General features: G+C 51.9%; 1 protein-coding gene across 1 annotated transcript in view; it reads left to right on the top strand.

Moving 5' to 3' along the window:
• Nucleotides 1-21,326, top strand: part of BSN (bassoon presynaptic cytomatrix protein) — a 72,562-nt gene that overhangs the window by 36,980 nt on the left and 14,256 nt on the right. Inside the window, exons 2-6 of the mRNA XM_072650979.1 lie at nucleotides 86-523; nucleotides 884-7,627; nucleotides 15,837-18,030; nucleotides 18,418-19,241; nucleotides 20,583-20,691. Coding sequence (XP_072507080.1) covers nucleotides 86-523; nucleotides 884-7,627; nucleotides 15,837-18,030; nucleotides 18,418-19,241; nucleotides 20,583-20,691 — 10,309 coding nt within the window. The remainder of the gene's footprint in view (nucleotides 1-85; nucleotides 524-883; nucleotides 7,628-15,836; nucleotides 18,031-18,417; nucleotides 19,242-20,582; nucleotides 20,692-21,326) is intronic.

The following is a 21,326-nucleotide window of genomic DNA, read 5'->3' as shown; positions in this document are numbered from 1 at the left end:
TTTATTATCCCCATTTTACAGAAGGAGAAACTGAGGCAGAGAGAAATTAATTAATTTTATCTTCTATTTGGTCCTTCTTTTGCAGAAAAATGAGTGGCTGTGTCTGAACTGCCAAACACAGAGGCTGCTGGAGGGAAGCCTTGGTGACCCAGTCCCCACACCCTTGCCTACCCCAAAGCAGACACCAACAAGTTCTCCCCGACACCAACCCGGCCCGTCCCCTCAGAAACAGAAGGGGCCACCTGCACCGGGGCCAGGACAACCCGCAGGACCACCCCACACCTCTCCCAGCCTACAGACCAAGCACCTCAGGGCATCTGAACCCAGCAAGCCCCCAAGCGGCCCCCAGGAGAAGAAACCCAGCGGCCCAGCTGAAGCCAAACAAGTGCCGAAGCCATCCCCTCTGCCAACCACGCTCACAGAGGCGCCAAAAACAAAGGATGGGCCCAAAAGGGCTGAACCGCCTCTAGCTGACAGCAAGGGCGTCTCCATTGCTGAGGCGCCAAGAGGGAGTGAGCAGGAGGTCAGTTTCCTTTCTCTAGGCTCAAGATGGAGAGAGGTCCCAGAGTGTCTCTACATCAGCCTTTCTCCCTGCCCCCTCTCCTCTAAGCTGGTACATAGACAACACAGGGTTAGAGCTGGAGAAATCATAGGATTTCGAGCTGGAACGTGCCTTCCATCCCCCTCATTTTATATGGGGAAACTGAGGCCCAGGGAGGGAAAGGACTTGGCTAAAATCACACTGAATTTTAGTTGCAGAACCTATATTAGAATTCAGATCTCTCTACAAAAAGTGTGGGGACTCTTACCCCATAAAGTGCTCCCACCAAGGAGCAGCAAACTCCTTGCTTTTCCTTTATAATGACTTCTGTTTCCGTTGCAGGACCCAAGCAAGCCTTATTCCCAGGACCTATCCCGGAGTCCCCAGAGCCTCAGTGATACCGGCTACTCCTCCGATGGGATCTCCAGCTCCCAAAGTGAGATCACAGGGCTTGTTCAGCAGGAAGAGGAGCAGCTAAACACTGCCGGGGTGGTGAAGCCCAGCCCGCCAAGCCCTTCAGAACTCAACAAACTCGAAAGCACCATGCGGCCCCTCTTGGAGGCCCAGGGTGGTGCCCCTGCGGAGCAGGCCAAGGCCCGCCCCCAGCCACGGGAGGAACCAAAGCAGAGACAGAGGCCACGGTCTCTTTCCATCACACCTGAGGCTTTTGACTCCGATGAGGAACTGGAAGACATCTTGGAGGAGGACGAAGATTCTCTCGAGTGGGAGAACCAGAGAGATGCGCGGGATGCTGCTGAGTCGTCTGATGACTTTGGCAGCAAGCTGCGCCATGACTACGTAGAAGACAGCAGTGAGGGGGGGCTCTCTCCCCTCCCGACACGGCCAGCAGGCAGGGATGCTGAGGGTCCCGATGAAGACTTTATGAGGAGGCAGATTCTGGAGATGAGTGCCGAGGAGGATAACTTGGAGGACGATGACGCTGAGTATGACCGTGCTAAGTACAGCTTGAGGAAAGCTGCTTCCAAGCCAGGACCCGAACAGGGCCAGGAGCCTGCTCCACCCAAGAGGAGGCTGCCTCACAACGCCAGCACCTACGAGGAAGAGCTGAAGGACGTGGGCGCACCTGAGCCCGAAGACGTGGCAGCCCTCCAGGGGGGCCTGCGCCGCTTCAAGACCATTGAGCTAAACAGCACCAACAACTACGGCCGAGAGATGGAGATCAGCCAAGAGGCAGACATCAGTCTAGACAGGGAGCCTGAGCTAGAGATGGAGAGCTTGACCGGCTCCCCCGAAGACCGCTCCAGAGGAGAGTACTCTTCCACACTGCCCGCTACCACCCCCAGCTACACCTCAGGCACGTCCCCCACCTCCCTGTCCTCCCTCGAAGAAGACAGCGACAGCAGTCCCAGCCGCCGACAGAGACTGGAGGAGGTCAAGCAGCAGAGGAAGGCCCGGCACCGCTCCCACGGCCCCCTACTCCCTACCATCGAGGACTCCTCAGAGGAAGAGGAGCTCCGAGAGGAAGAGGAGCTGCTCCGGGAGCAGGAGAAGATGCGGGAGGTAGAGCAGCAGCGCATCCGCAGCACAGCCCGGAAAACTAAGCGGGATAAAGAGGAGCTCCGGGCCCAACGGAGGCGGGAGCGGTCCAAGACTCCCCCCAGCAACCTCTCCCCCATTGAGGACGCCTCACCCACCGAGGAGCTGCGCCAGGCGGCTGAGATGGAAGAACTCCACCGATCATCCTGCTCCGAGTACTCCCCGTCACCGTCTCTTGACTCTGAGGCTGAGGGCTTTGAGATTGGCCCTTCTAAGCTCTACAAATCTGGGAGCGAATACAACCTGCCCACCTTCATGTCGCTCTATTCCCCAACTGAGAAGACCTCCAGCAGCACCAGCTACTCTTCCAGCAAGCCCTTGAAAAGTGCAGAGGAAGCCTATGAAGAGATGATGAGAAAAGCTGAGCTGCTACAGAAGCAGCAAGGGCAGCAGGCCCAGTTGAGCAGCTCCTACGGTGGCTCCCGGGGCCCAGACCGAGGCCAGGGCAGTTTTGAATACCAGTACATTGAAGACTACGTGTCCAGTCAGTTGGGCTCCTCTCAGCCCCACTATGAGCCTGAGGCTGCTGATGCAGGAGCTGTGTACGAGGAGATCCTCCAGACATCCCAGAGCATAGCCAGGATGCACCAGGCCTCTTCCCGAGACCTGGCTTTCCAGGAGAAGAAGGACCGAGAAGATGCTTACCAGGAGAAGCAGTTTCTGAATGCAGAGAGTGCGTACAGTGAGCTGATGAGGCAGAACGGCGGTGCCCTCACCCCTGGCACCAGCCCCACCCAGCTGGCAGCCCCTGTGTCCTTCTCCTCAGACAGTGGTGGAAGCCGAGTTATTCCCGATGTGCGAGTCACCCAGCATTTTGCAAAAGAGACTCAGGATGCTCTCAAGCTTCTCAGCTCCCCTGCTTCTCCCAGCTCTGCTCTCAAGGGAGTGACGGCTGCTTTCACTTACAGCAAAGGGGCCCCTTTGGTCACAACTGTGGCTTCGAGTATAGCCAGCCGACCACGTGTTTACACAGCCGCAACGTCCCCTGGTGGCCCAGAGGCCCCACTCCCCACCACAGCAAGCTATGGCTCCCAGACTGAAGAGATGCCCCAGGCTCAGGTCCTCCCTGACACCGGGGGGTTACCTGGAAGAGAGAGGCTTCAAAGCATGAGCGACAGCAAGACTGGTGCTCCTTTGTCATCAAAAGGCTATCCTGGATTCAAGAGCGCAAGCCCACCCCTCTCCCCAACCTCTCCAATGGAGGGCCTTCCCCCTGCGATTGGCAGAATGGGACCCAAGTCTACTGCAGAGTTCTCAACCCAGACCCGCAGCCCACTTCTCCCCTCTGACATCCCCCGGAGTCCCATTTCCTCTACCCCGTCCTCCATGGTCGCTCAGGGCACACAGACACCACACCGTTCCAGCTCACCTCGCCTCACCAGGCAGCAGTCTTCTCAAGAATCTCCCTTTATGGTCATCACTTTAGCCTCAGATGCAGCCAGCCAAACCAAGCTGGTCAACGCAAGCTCTTCCACCTCACCAGCGTCCTCTCCGACCAGACACCAACCTACCATTCACAGCTACAGTCAGTCAGTACAGGTCAATGGAACACAGTTCCAACAGGAACAGCCACTGCACAGCTTCCCCAAGGGTGAGAGAACCCCCACTTCAAGTGCCATTGTCCCCATGAATGCTGCCAAGGGGCACATGGCCCCAGCCATGGATGGTACAGCTGCTCTGTATGGCTGGGGCTCCCTGCCTGCCGAGAACATCTCCCTGTGCAGGATCTCATCAGTCCCTGGAACGTCCCGGGTAGAACCAGGGCCCAAACCACCAACCAGTTCTGCAGTAGATCTACGGACCGCTATGAAATCCACCCCAATCATTATCACTGACCGAGGCATGGACCTGACTTCCCTGGCTGCTGAGGCCAGGAAATACTGTCTCACTTTGGACCAGTCTCCAGGACGGCAGTCCACCACGGTACAGCCTCTCATCATCAATCTCAATGCCCAGGAGCATACCCACACCTTCATTGGCACCTCTACCACTGTCAGCATCACTGTGGCTTCTTCCATGCTTGTGTCTCAGCCAAAGCAACCTGTGGTGTACGGGGACCCTTTCCAGAACCGGCTGGACTTTGGACAAGGGGCAGGAAGTCCCGTGTGTCTAGCCCCAGTCAAACATGTGGAGCAGGCTGTGCAGACTGGTCCTTACCAAGGAGGGCCCCGTGGAAAGCCCAAGGAAGCCAGCAGTCCCCAGCAAACCAAATTCGCCCGGTATAACTTGCCCAACCAGATGGCACCTCTGGTTAAAAAAGACATTCTTGTCACTCAGATGAGCGCCACGCAGAACATCAGCATCAAGCCATACCCTATGGAGCCAAGTTCTGATGCATACCGGGGCACACCTGCAGAGCTCAAAGCACACAGTGTGCCCACACACGTCAGTGGGAAGAAACCTCACATGATGATGGTGCAGATGGATGACATGACAGCTGGGGCAGTGACCAAGTTGGTGAAAGAAGAACCCACCAGTGCTTTAGACCTCACTGGGATCAAACCTGAGAGTCAAGTGGCCTGCTGTGATGTGGTCTACAAATTCCCCTTCAGCAGCAGCTGTACCGGGACTTTCCATCCCTCCCCTAAGATGCCTGAGAAAAATGTGGTGGACGCAGCCCAGCCAAGCCAGAGCAGCCTTCCGTTTTATGGGTCCCGGGAACAGGACCTTCCTGAGCCATCCCCATACAGGGAACAGGCTGCAGTGGGTCCCAGGCTCTATGAGGAGCAGAAATTGTATTCTCATGGCCTTATGGGAAGGCTTTACTCCTCAATGTCTGACACCAACCTGGCTGAGGCTGGACTGAGTTATTATCCACACAAAAGTGACCAATTCTTCCAACCCCCTGGGGGAGACTCTGCTATGGACCTTACAACCATGAAGCACTCCTACAGCATCGGCTTCGATGGCCGCTATCTTCCCCAGGGAATGCAGTATGGCTCCTTCACAGACCTGAGACAAGCCCCAGACCTGATGGGCCACCCGCTCCCCATGAGAAGGTATAGCTCAGCATCCAACATCTACTCTGATTATCGATACTCGCCACGAGGGGACCTGTCGGGCTTCCAAGAATCCAACCTGGCTCAGTATAGTGCTACCACAGCCCGGGAGATCAGTCGCATGTGCGCTGCTCTCAACTCCATGGACCAGTATGGGGGACGGCACAGCAGCAGCCCAGAGCTCTTGCAGTATGGCCCCAGGCCTGGACCTGGACCTGGGCCCAGTGCCAGCGCACAGCAGGGCCTGGCAGCCATCAAACCCAACATGATGATGAACCCAAACTTCCCTGAAGGCCGGCAGAGCTTTGGGAAGCTGGCCCAGTACAGCCCTGCCATCGGGCAAGGAGCTGGGGCCATCGGGCAGGGAGCTGGGGCCATCCGGCAACTTTTCCCTTCAACGGCAACCGTGCGTGCGGCCGATGGAATGATTTATTCTACCATCAACACGCCAATAGCCTCCACTCTTCCCATCACCACCCAGCCAGCATCGGTGCTTCGGCCTATGGTTCGAGGCATCTACAGACCCTATGGCCCGGGTAGTATTACCCCTGTGCCTCTTGCCAGCCTGACCCGAGTCCCAGTGGTTGCTCCTCGGGTTCCACTCATGCCCCAGGGGCTGTATCGATACCCAGCCCCAAGCAGATTCCCAGCCATCACAACGGCACCTGGGATTGATGGCCCCTTGTATCTGGGGAAGGCAGGCCCAGCCACCACTGTGGCTGGGAGCAGTATGGCCCCTGGACCTGCTGGGAAGCCAGTGGTGGTGGCAGCAGCTGGAGGTCTGCAGAGAACAGAACAGCCCCTGGGAAGCACTCGGGAAGAGCCCCCCGCAGCAGCCTCTGTGGGGCCCAAAGAGGCTGTCCCAGCCCCGTCCCAGCTGCCTGGCCAGAAGCAGCCTGGAGAAGTGACCATCCTGAGCAAGGTGGGGGGCGCCGAGAAAGAAGAGAAGGAAGAGGAGAGGCAGAGGAAGCAGCAGGAGCACCTGCTGCAGATGGAGCGCGAGCGTGTGGAGCTTGAGAAGCTGCGGCAGCTGCGGCTCCACGAGGAGCTGGAGCGGGAGCGCGTGGAGCTGCAGCGGCACCGGGAGAAGGAGCAGATGCTAGTGCAGAGGGAGATCCAGGAGCTGCAGACCATCAAGCACCAGGTGCTGCAGCAGCAGCAGGAGGAGCGCCAGGCCCAATTCGCCTTGCAGAGGGAGCAGCTGGCCCAGCAGCGCCTGCAGCTGGAGCAGATCCAGCAGCTGCAGCAACAGCTGCAGCATCAGCTGGAGGAGCAGAAGAGGCAGAAGGCTCCCTTCCCCCCAGTGTGTGACCCCTCTGGGAGACTGCCTCCCCAAGCTGTCACCGAGATTGCCCTAGAAATGCAGCGCACCATGGCCCCAAATGGCCAGTACTGGCCTCCAATCAACCAGGCCTTCATGGCCACCGCAGCCATGGGGATGGAGGGGACAGGGCAGCCAAGAGATCCAGGGCCCCCAAGGCCCCTCCCCAGCTCAGCCTCGGACATGTCTCTGCAGACAGATGAACGCTGGGAGGCTGGCAGGGGCCTCCAGAAGAGACACTCGATGCCCCGCCTCCGGGATGCCTATGAGATGGAGGAGGCCCATGAGCCTTACGTGGTCAGGAAGATCACTGACAGCAGTGTGCAAACTGATGAGGAGGATGGGGAAGAGCGGTACTTTATGTCCCGGAGACGCCGGACTCGGCGGAGCACGGACTGCAGCGTCCAGACAGATGACGAGGACAATGCTGACTGGGAGCAGCCTGTCCGTCGGCGCCGCACCCGCTTTTCACGCCACTCAGACTCTGTTTCCGACAGCAAGCATGACTCCTCTTCCTCCTCACCCAGGAGCAAGTCGAGTGTTGGCATCCAAACCATCAGCGACTGCTCAGTGCAGACAGAGCCCGATCAGCTGCTGAGGGTCTCGCCTTCCATTCACATCACCACCCCGGACCCCAAAGTGGAGATTATCAAATACATTTCAGCCCCGGAGAAGACTCAGAAGGGAGAGAGCCTGGCGTGCCAGACAGAGCCAGAAGCACAGGTCCAGGGCATTGTGGTGCCTCAACTTCCAGGGCCGGCAGCCATCTCTCCCTACACCCCCAGCATTCAGATTGTCACCACTGGACCCTTGGAACCCAGGCAGCAAGGACTTGGGAAGTTTGAAAAGAAGAAACCCGACCCCTTAGAGATTGGTTACCAGTCTCATTTGCCTACTGAGTCCCTTTCCCAGCTAGTAACCCGTCAGCCCCCCAAATCTCCTCAGGTTCTCTACTCACCTGTCTCTCCCTTGTCGCCACACCGGCTCCTGGAATCCTCCTTTGCTTCCAGTGAGAGACTGAACAAGGCCCACGTAACCCCACAGAAGCATTTCACTGCCGACAGCGCCCAGCGCCAACAGACTGTGCCTCGCCCCATGAAAACCATGCAGAGGTCCCTGTCGGACCCCAAGCCCATTAGCCCCACTGCCGAAGAGTCAGCCAAAGAGAGGTTCTCCCTCTATCAACAACAGGTCCTCCAGGGCAGTCAGGTAAGGAAGACACATTGGGGAGGGAAGGAGAGAGGAAATCCTATCCACCCAAAGAATGCTTTGGGACCAAAAGAAATGGGCAGGGGTGGGGTGGAGTTGAGGGGAAGGCCTGCTAACACTCTGGAGAACAGCACCTTGTTCTGGCCCTTGAAAGAAAATAGGAGGAGCCAGTGATGTTTCCTTAGCTAAGGGAAAAGTTGGCATAGGAGGAGGAGCTCAGGAGAGGTGTGGAGTCCTGGCTCTCACAACCCACCACCCTTCCTTTGCCTTACCTGAAGATGTGAGGTCTCACATGAAGACAGGCTTGTTTATAGCAATAAACTTCCAAATGGAGAGGTACAAAATGGTTCCTAATCTGTGCTCCTAGAGGATGGTAGCCTACATGGGAATGCAAATCCACACATACTTGCAGATGAATAAATAAATCTGGCGCCATTTTGGCAGCCAGAAATGGTACTGCTCTGTATGGTTTAGTGGAAAAACTAGACTTAAAGCTAACAGGCTTGGCTTCTGTTTCCATCTCTGACACTCCCCAACTGAATGACTCCAGGGCCATTTTCCTTCTATGAGTCTCACTTTTCTCATCTCTACAATGAGGATGATAATATATGTACCACTTGCCTCATAGGATTGTTATGGGGAAAGTACTTTAGAAAGCTTCAAGATACATACTATATACATGTAAATACACACACGTATGTACACGTGTGTGTATATATGTCAGTTACTATCATTAAAAGTGACTATAGTTATTGTTGTTTGTAAGACATTGTCACTGCCTTGCTTAAAGTTCTTCAATTGTTCCCTGTTGCCCACTGAATAAAGTCCAGTCCCTTAAACATTAACACTCAAGGTCATCTATGGTCTGGTGCCAACCTGATCGCTTACTGTTCCCCCCGTGAACTCTGGACTGTAGACTACATACTCATAGGGTGAAAGGATCCCATATTTAGAACTAGAAGGGACCTTAGAGGTAATCTCTACCAGGAAACTGAAGGCAGGATGAATTGTGACTCATCCAAGGTCACCTAAGTAGTATGTTGTAAAGCCAGAATTCAGATCTCGGTCCTCTAATGCCAAATCTGCCCTTGTTTAAGGACACCGTATTACCTCTCTTGCTGACCTAGCTTAATCATTGTTTCCCAAACCCTACCCTATGCTTTCTTGCCTCTCTACCTTTACTCAGTCAGTTGAAATCCTACCCATCCTTGAAGACCAAGACCAAATGCCACTTCCATCTTGATTCTCCTAATTCAGTTCATTAAATATTTCTTGGAGTGGCTGCCATTTGCATGATCCTGTGGTTGGCATTGAGAGTACAGAGATTAAAAAACAATAGTCCTCATCCTCAAGATACATACGGTATAAAGGGGGAGGAAGGAAAACTGAGACGTGTATAAACATTAGGCACAATGTTATATGGAATGGGCAAATGAGATAAGAGAGCAGCATGCTCAAAGACAGAGGACGGGATCAGTGCGGCAGAAGGGATTAGGAGGGGCTTCATGGAAGACGTGATGACCTCTTTTCTGAGGAAGAGAAAGATCTCAGCAGAAATGGAGAAGCATTTTCCAAGCATGGAAGATAAATGACCTACACAAATGTATAGAGGCAGAAGGTAGAAGGATGTCATGATTCAGCTAGTGCCCCTGTCTGTCTAAAATATTGAGCATGTGAAGAGGCTGGAAAGGTAGGCCAGAGCTTGAGAGTAAAGGGCCCAAAATGCCAAGAAGTTGGTATCTTGCCACATCAAAAGCCACTGTAGGCTTTTATCTGGGGAATAACTTGGCCAGATCCTACAAAAGAAAGATTGGAGACAAGAGAGACTCAAGGAGGGGAGCTCTGTTAAGAGACTATTCTAATAGTCCAGGTAAGAGGCAATGAGAGCCTGAACAGAGGTGACGATAGCACGGATGGAGAAGGGAGAAAAGAAAGAGATAGCAAAGGCAGAATTCACAGGGCTTAGCAACTGTTTGAATGCAGGAAGATACAGAAAAGTCCAAGATAACACCAAGGTTTCAAGCCTGAGGAGGTAGAAGGTTAATTAATTTTGGCATCAACACAAAGAGGGAAGTCTGGAGGAAAGCCAGGCAAAGATGACTAGCTCTGCTTGGGACATGTTGAGTTGGAGTTGTTGGTAGAACAGGAGGTAGAGATGTCCAGCAGGCAGCTGAAAATGGCTTCAGGATTAGAATGACTAATTTTGGTCCTAAAGAAGAGAGAGGAGAAGCCATCTCGCCCACTGCCAGGCCTTTGCAGAAGTGAGGGACTGTGGGTATGGGGTATACTGCATATCCTAGCAGACTTTTATGGCATATAGTTTAATCTTGTGGAACTTTTCTTCTTCTTCCTTCCTTCCTCCTTCCTCCCTTCATGAGAAATGGTTCTCTGGGATGACAAGAGAAGCAAATATAGGCGATGTAAGACCCAAAGATCCCAATACAGTTTTATGTTTAAAATAAGTGTAGCTGAGGTGCCCCAAAGTCTGACCTGTAAATAAAGATTTGGAGTCATGTGCATAGAGGTGATAATCTCTATCTGTGAGTGTTGTTTAATTCATCAAGGGAGATGGTAGAGAGAGGTGTGCCAAAGATAGTCACACCAAGGGGAAAGATGGAAGAAGATCAACCAAGCCAAGGAAAGAAACTAAGGAGGGGAGGGAATCAAGAGAGAACAGTGTCACCGAAGCCCAGGGAGGAGAGGACAGCAAGAAGAGATTGGGCTGTTGTTCAAGTGCTACAAAAAGGTCAAAGTGAACAGGGCCTGAAAAAAAAGTCCATTGGATTGGGGGTTCTTTTTTTAATTTATCTCCTTTTCATTTCTCACTATTTCTTTTCTTCCTCTTCTATGCCGTAAATCATCCCTGGTAACAAAGATTAAAAAAAAGAGGAGAAAAAAGGCAAAACCAGTCACCATGTCAATAGTACATGGACAATCTAGGCTAGTATTTACACAGGCTTTAAGGTTTACAAAGCATTTTACAAACATTATCTCCAACACCACCACCACCAACTCTGGAAAGTAGGTGCTGTTTTTGCTCCTGTTTTACAAGGAGAGGTAAAGTGACTAGCCTACCGCTAGGAAATATCTCAGGCAGAATTTGAACTCAGGTCTAGTCCTGACTCTAGGCCCAGTGCTATGTCCACTGCACCAGCCAGTACCTCGGATGTTTCATGGCCACAGACTCCCAGGCTCTGCAGTGAAGTGCGGAAGATACATTTCCTCCCCTCTCTTCTGCCCATTATATCATTATAATTCCACAGCATGGACATTCTTTTGTCCCTGTCTCAATCCGTACCTTCTGACTGATTAGATTTGGAAATTCAGAAGTCTTTTGTTGCCTTCGAAAGAGAAGCTTCCACAGAGCAGTAAGGGAGCCAGATTACAAGAGGCTGAGCAGGGGCTAGAGAGGCAGAGGGAGGAGGCGTTGCTGATTCTTTCTTGAAGTCCACAGGGAGAGAGATAGAGGATGATCGTCTGATAGACTTGGCAGAGCCAAGGGAAGGGGTTTTGGTCATTGTCACTGTTGTTTAAATCCAGAGGACCTAAGCAGATGTTTAGGCAGGAGGGAAGAATTTAGTAGAAAGGAATAAGAGAGGGAATGTCCTAACGAGCAAAGTCCCAGAAGAGACAGAAAACTTTAGAACTAGGACTTGATCCCAGGTCTAACAATGCTAATGCTAATAATTAGTATTGTGATTTTGACTTGAACCTGTGATTTAATTTCTGCAAAGAACTCCCGGTACAGAAATTCCTTTCCTTTGACCATTCCTTTAGTAAAAAAGGATCTCTGATTTTTGTCAGCATGGGCAATTCCTGGTGTGGAAACAACCCTCTACTGACCCAAATCATACTGTTCTCAGACTTAATAGAGAAATCCTAAGGAGTTACCTGGGGCACACAGCCAGTAAGCATCAGAGACACAGTACAAACCCAGGTCTTCTTAGTTCCACCCTAGCACTGTACCCACTACAATGAAGGTTTTTAACCTGGGGTCCACAGACCCCCGGATTTATTGCAGGGAGTCTCTGAGTTTAGATGGAAAAAATAATCACATACTTACTTTCACTAATCTCTGTCTGGAACTTAGCATTTCCTTGAATTATTTAAAAACATGATTCTGAAAAAGGGTCTGTGGCACAAAATAAGCTAAGAACCCCTATGCCATTCTGCCTCAAATAATATATTTCCTTTAAAAACAGATTTTAAAACTAAGCCAGGAGTTAAAGTTAAGCTCATTGATAGATGCTACCCTTTTCCCTTTATGCAAAATTGGGTATTTCCCCTTCTCCAAATCAAATGAGATAATATTGTTAAAAGGACTTGGCGCCATGCTTGACACATAGTAGGTGCTATATAAATGCTTATTCCCTTTCTTCCCTTCTCTTCTCCAATTCTAGGGTGTTTGTCTCATCCTCCATGATCTTCCAAAGACCTCAGCTCACCCATCACATCTGCCACTTCTTTCAGTACCCTGAGCCTAGGGAACTTGAATTTATTAGTTATCTAGGTGCCCTATTACTGTCTCCTCGTTTCTCTTGGGTTTCAATTTCCCATTAACCATTTGTGTTTTATCCTTGTCAATCCAAAGATCATTCCCCTTGGGAGAAAAAACAGAAACAGTAAGAGTTCTGCCTTTTCACCATCACCTATTATCATCCCCCCACCTCTCCTAGCAGTGACCCTATCCTCTTTAACCCTTCTCCAATTCTGGAAGGAAGGAAGGAAGGAATGAAGAAAAGGAAGGAAGGAAGAAAAAGAGAAGGGAAGGAGGGAGGAAGGAATTCTTTTTTTTCCTTATGCTTAGTATTCTTTACTAGCCTCAACTCATCCTGAGCTTTGGTGCCCTAGTAGTGACACTGTTCCTCCTGGACTGTGCCATGCTTTTAGAATCATCCTTCAACCTCGACCCTTGCTAAATATGCCTTAAAATAGGAGTTGATTAGAGGAGCTCCTTGTGCATCCACATCCTTATCTTGAGGCAACTTCTTTTCTTTGTCATTGGAATGATTTTTCTTTCCATTTTCAGCATCTCATTTTCTCGGGCTTCCCATTTGAGGGAACTCTTATCCTTAGCTTAGATAGTCCATCCTCTTTTACTCATTTGTGAACCTTGATAAATAAATGTGAACCCTGGCTTGGGATACTAAGTTCCTGAACTTTTCTCTATTATACTTTATTCCAATCAGTCTTTCCCTTGGCTGCTGCCAGCATATCTCCGTGCCTAGTTCTGACATTCCCTCCCTCCTTTCTTCCTCCCCCTGTCTGCCACACGCTCTCGACCCACAAATGTGCATTTTCTAGGGGTTTTATTTACAAGGGGAAAAGAATATATAAATTCAGAAATGCCAAGATAAGAAAATTAGAAGTGTGTATAAAATATTCTACTCAGCCAAGACTGGAGAGGACCCAAGCTTGCGAAGCTATTCTGTAGTTCGTATTTCCCAAGCCTAGCTCAATCTCATGGTTCCCTAAGCTGGGAAAGCATGCCTCTACTCTGGCCCCAGAAGAGAGAGTCCAAAACACCCCTGCTCCTACGGTCTCTAATCTGGAGATTGGCCCACCTAGGCACTCTGCACCAAACTCACTCACCTCCTCCAATTCCAAGGTCACTCTCAATCAGGAAGCCTTTCTTATTGTCAAGATGCTTTTGGCATCCCACCTGGACATCCCTGCATGTCTAAACAGCTGCTTTCCCACGAGGGAAGAAGAAGACCTCATCCAAGATGAGTTACAATTGCATCCATAACCTAGGAAAAATTAATTCAGCCTCACACCCCCGCAGCTCATAATAACAACAGATCATCTTTCTGTGGAGCTTTACAGTTGACCAAGCACTTCTCTCACAACTCCATGATATCTCCATGTTACAGATGATTAAACTGAGGCATTGAAGTTAAGTCACTTGTCCAGAATCCTAGCTGGTGTGTATCAGAACCAAAATTTAAACACAGGTCTCTTGATTTTCACAGTTCAAGGCTTCTTCTACACCAACACTTCTCTTTCCCTTATATTATAGATTGGTGTTAACCTTTCCTAACAAGTTCTAATCCAAGTTTTTACTTAGGATAGGGGAGACTTGAGTTTGTCTGCAGGCAGTAGAGAGGGAGAAGATAGAGTATGTGATAGACAAAGCAAAGTCCCAGAGGTGATGGGGTGGGATCAAAGGCATGTATGTAGCCTTGGAAAAGTAAAGGGTTAGTAAGCTCTTCCTCTGAGGTGGCCAGGAAGAAAGACGTAATGGATGGAAAAGCAGTTAAAGGTAGAGACTCTTCTCCCCAAAGGAATACCCCAATACAATCAACCCAGAGCAAGACTCTGGCATATGGCATGTTCCACAGAGCCTCTCAGCTAGCCTACCTCAAAGAGGCTGGGAGCTCAGACAATATTTCCAAGGAAGGGAGTCCAAGAGAAATCTAGCCAGGAGCCCCTGCCAGCGACTGAAAGCAGCAAATCCTACTTTTCACCTTCTCACTTTGAAAATGGTACACATTTTAGCTCTGTAATCATGGTGCATTTTTTCCCAGTTCCATACGGTAAAAAAGCTTCAGCAGATGTCTCCTCCAGCTCCTTCCCACTCATACCTCCTTTCGAGAAAGTGGCAGCCTATCTAGGGCCCCCATGCTTAGCCTGACCACAGCCTCAACGGGACTTGACATTTGAGGTTTCAGATTGGTAAAAGGACCCTGTCTGGGACGAGAGCCATCAATAGGGTGTGGCAAATCAGGGTGCTCACCCTCGGGACTGTGCTCAGGGTTGGGGGAGGGTGGTACCTAGCTCTATAGTGACTCAGGGAGCAGGTGGGAGGAGTAGATGGTATTACCAGCTGGTGCAAAAAAAAGACCTGGCATTCATCATGTAGCCCCTTCCTTCTCTTACCTCCCCCAACCCCCTACTGTCACCAAGGCAACAAGGGGGAACAGAGCTTAGGGCCACCTAACTGGCAGCACCCTCCCATCCCCCTTGTTCAGTTTGCCCCCTTCCTACCCTCTCCTGTCTGCTTCCTTGTCCAGGGAATATTCATTGGCTGTTCATTGTAATCTGAGGTCACCTGAATACCAGCCTTGGGGGGAATCTTACCCCAATGACCAGGGCCACTGATCTGAGCTAGCCACTGTTGAAGGTTTGGTTCAGGGAAAGTGTGGAATGGAGTGGTCCTCAGTGGACCTCACTGTGGCATAGGCGAGGGAGGTGAGCTTCTGGACTCAGCAGAGACATCTTGATTTAGGTCTCCCCACTGCTGTCACCACTTCTGCTGCCACTGCCAACATCCTATAGGCATCACATGCTGTGGCCCAGTTCTCTGTTCCTCATTCTTGGAGTCAGGAGCTTTGAGTCAGGAGCTGTGAAATCCTGCAGTTAGAGCTTTCTCACGCAGCAGCTGACTCCAAGTGATTCGGCCTGGGCCTGTTACCTCACTGCTCACCCTGTGCAGGTGGCAGCAGGAAGCACCCAGTGTTCACTTGTCTGCACTTTCATGCCTCAGATCACCCCTTCCCTGGTCACCCCTACTGATGGCTACCAGAAGTTCTCCCAGGAGCACTATGAGCTGGCCAGCCTGTCGACCCCATGCCTCTCATTCCTTTTTCTGACCCACTTTGCCCTAGGTCTCCTCCCTCTAGCCCAGGTGCCACATGTGGCCTGGGAATCCTGGAGCCAGCTCAGAAAGGACAGTTCCCTGGCATTTAGTGACTAACATAGCTCAGCTGTTATAGACTTGTAGAGAGGCAGTGTAGTTTAATGGTCTTAGAGTCAGAAGACTGGATTCTACATTGCATTGCTGCCACTTATGAGTTAAATGACAAGTACTTCACCCTTCTCTAGGCCTCAGTTTGCCTGTCAGTCAAGTGGGAGTGATAAAGCTTGCATCCTGTAGGTATGACATGAAAATTATATTTTTCTAGTCTTAAGAGATACAAATTGGGTACATCTTTAGTACAACTTCATTTTATAGATGGGAAAGCTAACACCCTGAAATAGGGACATGACTTGCCTAAGGTCAGTGACCAAGCCAAGAATAGGTCTGTCAGTCAGACCAGTGTTGTTCCCATGGCCCCTTCCTTCTTCTCATGGTTGGGGAAGGCATTTTTTTAGTCCTGAGGTGTTTATTATTAGCATGATAATAACTGAAGATCCTTCAAGTATTTTTATCTCTGGTGCATAAATCCTCTCAGTTATTATATCCAGGCCTCTCTCCTTTGCTCCTTAGATGTCAGCATTTCAGGCTAACACCCTCATTCGAAAGGTGAAACGGACACTGCCCAGTCCCCCTCCAGAGGAGGCCCATATGCCCCTCCCAAGCCAAGCACATTCCCAGATGTACATGGCCAGCCTCCTTCAGAAGGGCCTGGCAGGGCCACCCGTCCAGGTAACCAAAGCCAGCCTCCTCAAGGAGCTGGACCGTGACCTCAAGCTGGTGGAGCATGAGTCCACGAAACTGAGAAAGAAGCAGGCCGAGCTGGACGAGGAAGAGAAGGAAATTGATGCCAAGCTGAAGTACCTGGAGTTAGGAATCACTCAGAGGAAGGGGTCCCTGATGAAGGACCGCGCTGGCAGAGATTACCCCTATCTTCGGTGCCTTGGGGAAAATCGTGACTACATGTCGGATAGCGAGCTCAACAATTTGCGCCTCGCTGGATATGAGAGTGGGGCTGTCCATGTGAGGCCTAGCACAGCTCCAGCCAACCAGTATTCTGACTTTGCAGCCACTCAATACACATCGGCCTCCTCTTACCCTCCCTATCAGTACCCTCCAGGGCAGGGTCCTCCCCCAGCCCCCACAGCCTTCCAGCACACCCGCTTCCAGCCTCCCCAGTACCCAGTGGGCAGTGCTGGCCCCACTCAAAATGGCTTCCAGGCCAACCAGGTAGCTGCCTACCCGGCTCAGAGCACATACCCAGCACCTACTTTCCCTCCAAGCGCAGGCTACCCCCCTGAACATGGTCTCCAGGGCCAGCAGAACTTCCGTCCCACTCCCCACTACCAGCCCCAGACAACTTACCCGGGCCAAATGCCCCACCCACCCCCTCAAAATGCCCTCTTCCCAGAACCATCTGACAGTCATGCCTCCCATCAGAAGCCAAGGCAGACCTCACTAGCTGACTTGGAACAAAAGGTCCCTACAAACTACGAAGTGATCACAGCACCCCCAACTGTAATGTCTTCGGCCCCTTCAGAGCCCACGTACAGCGCACCAGCAGTGACCACCAGCTATGACCAGTACAAGGCTCCAGAACCCCCCAGGCCCAGTGACCGGAGCAGCGTGAGCCCGAGCCCTGCTCCCGCTTACTCTTCTGAATCATTGTACACTAACCTGGAGCAGAACATTCCAAGGAACTACGTGATGATTGACGACATCAGCGAGCTGACCAAGGAGAGCACGCCCTCAGCAGTGGAAAGCCAGAAGCCAGAGCCCCGGCCCCAAGTTAGTGAAGGGCGTCACACGAAGGACAAAAGTGACCTGACTGAGCCTGGAGGCCCCAGCGTTCCCTGCTGCTACTCAAAAGGGGAGGAATCTGAGGAGGATGTATATGATCCCCACAGTGCTGACCACCGAGGGAAGGGCAGCTATCACCGGAGCTCAGAGAGTAATGGGAGGATGCCAGGCAGCGGAGGGGGCTCCTCCTACTATTACGGGGACAGTGACTACAGACACTCATCTCGGCCAGAGAAGCACGGCTCCAGTACGGGAGGGCCGAAGCATTCCTCTAAGAACCTGGCCCCTGCTGTCATCTCATCAAAGCGCAGCAAGCATCGGAAACAAGGCATAGAACAAAAGATCTCCAAATTCTCACCTATAGAAGAGGCCAGAGACGTGGAGTCTGATCTGGCCTCCTGCCCCACGACGCCCTCAGTCAGCGGCAGCATGTCCTCCAGAGGCAAGACGTTTCAAGATGAGATCACCTATGGCCTTAAGAAGAATGTGTATGAGCAGCAGAAGTACTATGGAGTGTCCAGCAGGGACCTGATAGAGGAAGACGATCGAGCATACAGCAGCAGGTCCAGATCGTCCGTGAGTTATGGCAGTGAGAGGTCCAGCCACGACATGAGCAGCCGAGGCAAGTCCTACGAGCGTGAGCGAGAGAGCATGGAGAGGTTACAGAAAGCCAGCTCGAAGCCATCGTCTCTGAGCATGTCCCAGAGCCGAGGCCGGCCCCCCATGCGTAGCCAGGCTTCTGAAGAAGAAAGCCCCATCAGTCCTTTAGGAAGGTCTATGGGAGGGCCCCGCTCTTCGGGAGGGCCTCTCCCTCCCGGGGCTGGAGACAGCTGCTCTCCATTCTGCTCCAGTCACTCCTTGCCTGATGTCCAGGAACACATCAAAGATGTGCCGAGGACCCACTCGTACAAGCATGAGGAAGGTTACAACTTGGATGATTCCCACTGTGTAGTTTCAGACAGCGAAGGTAACAGATCTCTTTGGTGATTTCTGACAGAGCATGTTCAAGGCTGAGCTTGTGCAAAACCAGTAGAGGGCCCCCGCTGTTTGCCTGCCAGTGCCATGCTCTCATCCCACTGCGGGCTTCCATTGGCCCAGTGTGGGCATGGCCCAGTTCCGTGTCCGCCCAGTTCCGTGTCCACCCTGCCCATGTCCTGCCTGTGTGTGTCCCATGTGGTGATGTTCTCTCTGGGTCTCCGGAGGGTGGGTCCGAGGCTTGGAAGGGCTCTGTCTTTTCTTTTTTGCATGTGGTGAGGTGCTTGCATTCTCTCATTTTATTGCATGGCTTCAGCCTGGCCTCCATTCCCGATGCCCGAGCGAGAGATTGACTGTGATCTGTTTTTGGTTTCTGAAGCTTATCACTTGGGTCAGGAGGAGACGGACTGGTTTGATAAGCCCCGAGAATCCCGTTCAGAAAGGCTGAGACATCATGGTGGTCACTCCTCATCCTCCTCCTCCTCCCAGAAAAGACCCTCTGTCAAACATACTTATCATGACTATGATGAGCCCCCTGAGGAGGACCTGTGGCTACACGATGATGGACCACAGGGCCGCCATTCTTCCAAAGAGCATCGGCACCATGGGGACTATGGCCGGCACTCCTCGGGGTCTTCTTCCCGCCACCAGGGTGAGGAGCCTTCTCGAAGGGTCTCGAAGCCACACCCCCGAGACTCTGGCCGCCATGAAGGCAGACCTCACTCGCAGCCTTCTTCTCAGAAGAAGGCTCAGCAGGCCGACCCAAGGAGCCAGCCATCCTATCCCAGCTCTCAGTCGGAATACTCACAGCCATCCCGCCAGTCAGCGGCCTACCACCATCCCCCAGAGCCCAAAAAAGCTCAGCGGCCCATGCAGTCTGGCCCCTCTGCTCAGCCACCTAAGTCTGAGCCGCAGCAGACCAGGCAACCTCCGTCAGGACCTTCCCAGCAGCCGCTGCCACCACAATCCTCCAGGCAGCAGCAGTCACGCCAACCCCCACCACAGCAGCAGCAGATGAGCCATGGGACACAACCAACTCAGTCTCAAACACAGCAGATGCCATCACAAGCTCGGCTGCAGCAGCAGCAGCAGCAGGGGATCCCAGGGCAGCCTTCCCGGGGCCAACAGCCCCCAGCTGGTCAGCAGGCTGGCAAGTCAGTGCCAGGCCATACCCCATCAGCAGGAGCCCAGCCTGCAGGCCCAGTGAGTATGACTCAGTGTTTGGGGGTCCTCTGCTGGGGCCTCATCTTCCCATTCTCTCCCCTCCCACCAACCTGGCTGCCACATATATGGCAGAGCCGCTGGGAGTCCCAGGAAGTTGAGGTTGATAGTAGGTAGCATCTAGTGGGAGGCTGGATGAAAGAGACAGTTCAGCATAGTCAGTGCTTTTATTAACCTAACAGTCAAGATTACTTGGATCCTGTGTAAGACCCCTTTCCCAGGGGGCAGCTTCAGAAGTCCCAAGGAAGCCTGGATCTTAGATACGGGCTACAAAGACAAACCATCTGGCTAAAAGAAAGTGATCTTGGGGGTGGGCAAGAGCAAAATTAGCTGGAGGAAGCCCAGTGTTATCTGGACACAAAACTTCTGCTTGCCATGGAAGTCGTGTGCTGTGAGCCATGTTCAAAGGCCCCAGTCTGGCCCTTGTCTTAAGTTCCCTTCCATGTGTTTCCTAGATCAAAACAGAGATGCCCATCGACCAGTAGAACTGGAAGAAACCTCAGAGGTCACAGCCTCTTTCTCTCCTTTTACAGTTAAAGAAATAGTCTCAGAGAGATTATTACATGGCTTTCAAGTCACACATGTTCATAAGATTTGGAGCTGTAAAGGCCCTTAAAAGTTACATAGTCCAACCCCATTATTTCATAAATGGGGAAACTGAGACCCAGAGAGAAACCAGCTTTTTAACCAGTCCTCTCTGTAGATTCATACCAGAGCTACCTTTCACCCTTATTAACCTCTGTATTGAAAGCTAAGGCCTCATCAGGTGTATGGCTCAGCTTGTGTGGTTCTGACAGATTTCCTCAGCAGAATCTTCCATAAAGATAAAGCCTGGGCTTCCTTAACTCCCTGTCCTGGGGGGAATGGACTCACTCCGCTAACACTTAGGCCTTGAAGAGCCTTCACCTGGAATCCATGCCAACCTCAGCCATTCTAGGCCCTCCACTTTGCAGGGCACATGGCTTCTCCTTATTCCAGGAATTGTCCCACACTGTCCTCCTAAGTCCAGACCCAGATGTAGTTGCCTCTTGGCCTGGTCAACTTCTCTCTACTCTTTTGTCCTGCCCTCAGCCTCCATCCTTCCCTTAAGAACCTTGGGAACTGCTGAACTGGGATTAAGTGGGTGGTACCCACTTGCCCCATTCCTCTTTACAGATGTCCTGATCACCTGTGGCCCAGGCACCACACTCTTGTGGTGAAGGTCTGTTCCTGGACTCTGGGCTTATTCTGGGCCCAAATGGTCAAGGAATGGGAGGAGGGGCAGGTAGGAAGTGGATGTGCCCAGAAGTCCTGGTCCTAACTAAGGATACTTTAATATTGCAGCTGAAAGCTGATCAACTGGACAGCTCCAAACCCACAGCCAAAGTGCAGCAGCAGCAGCAGCAGCAGGGAAGGGTCCCGCATGCCCAGCCACAGGGGGCCACCACTGCAGGTGAGACTTCAGCCCTAGCTGCAGCACAGGATGCCGCCTGCCTCCACTCTGACTAGAATCAGCCCCAACTTCTGTTGATTCATGACTGAGAGACGTTTGGCCAAGGGCCTAATTCTCCTGTCCTTGGAGGTACATTTGCTGCCAATGGAGGATTTGCTACAGACAAATGAATCAGAAAAGGGGAGCTCAGGGTCAGAGGGGACCACAAGCAGACCAGGTGTTATCGAGGTAACCCTGGTACACAGTGCAGGAGCCCTAAATAGAAGTGTTATCTTCTAACTTTAGCTTTGCCCTTGTGGGATTCTGGAGCACATTCCTTCCCAGTCTCCTTCCTCCTATTCTCACCTCCCAGTTTTCCCCTCACATTTGGGGAATTTTTTTTCATTGTTCTCTCCCTTATCTCCTCCTTTCCCCTTCCTCCTCCTCCATCCTCTTCTTCCTCCTCCTGTTCTCCTGGCACCACATTTCATATCCTTATTCCATCTGGTCAGATTCAGAAACATACAGCTTTGTGACTGTCCCCAATCTTTGAGGATTCTCCATCCCAGAGAAGAAAAAGGGAAAGCTAAGACCACATGACCTGTTTGGGGTATCCAGTGGTATTGGTGGTGTGGCCCTCCAGTAGGGACCAATGG

This window comes from Notamacropus eugenii, chromosome 1 (genome assembly GCF_028372415.1).
Source record: "Notamacropus eugenii isolate mMacEug1 chromosome 1, mMacEug1.pri_v2, whole genome shotgun sequence".
Classification (NCBI taxonomy): domain Eukaryota; kingdom Metazoa; phylum Chordata; class Mammalia; order Diprotodontia; family Macropodidae; genus Notamacropus; species Notamacropus eugenii.
Note: the sequence above shows the minus strand (reverse complement) of the source record. Positions and strands in the feature narration are given on the sequence as shown.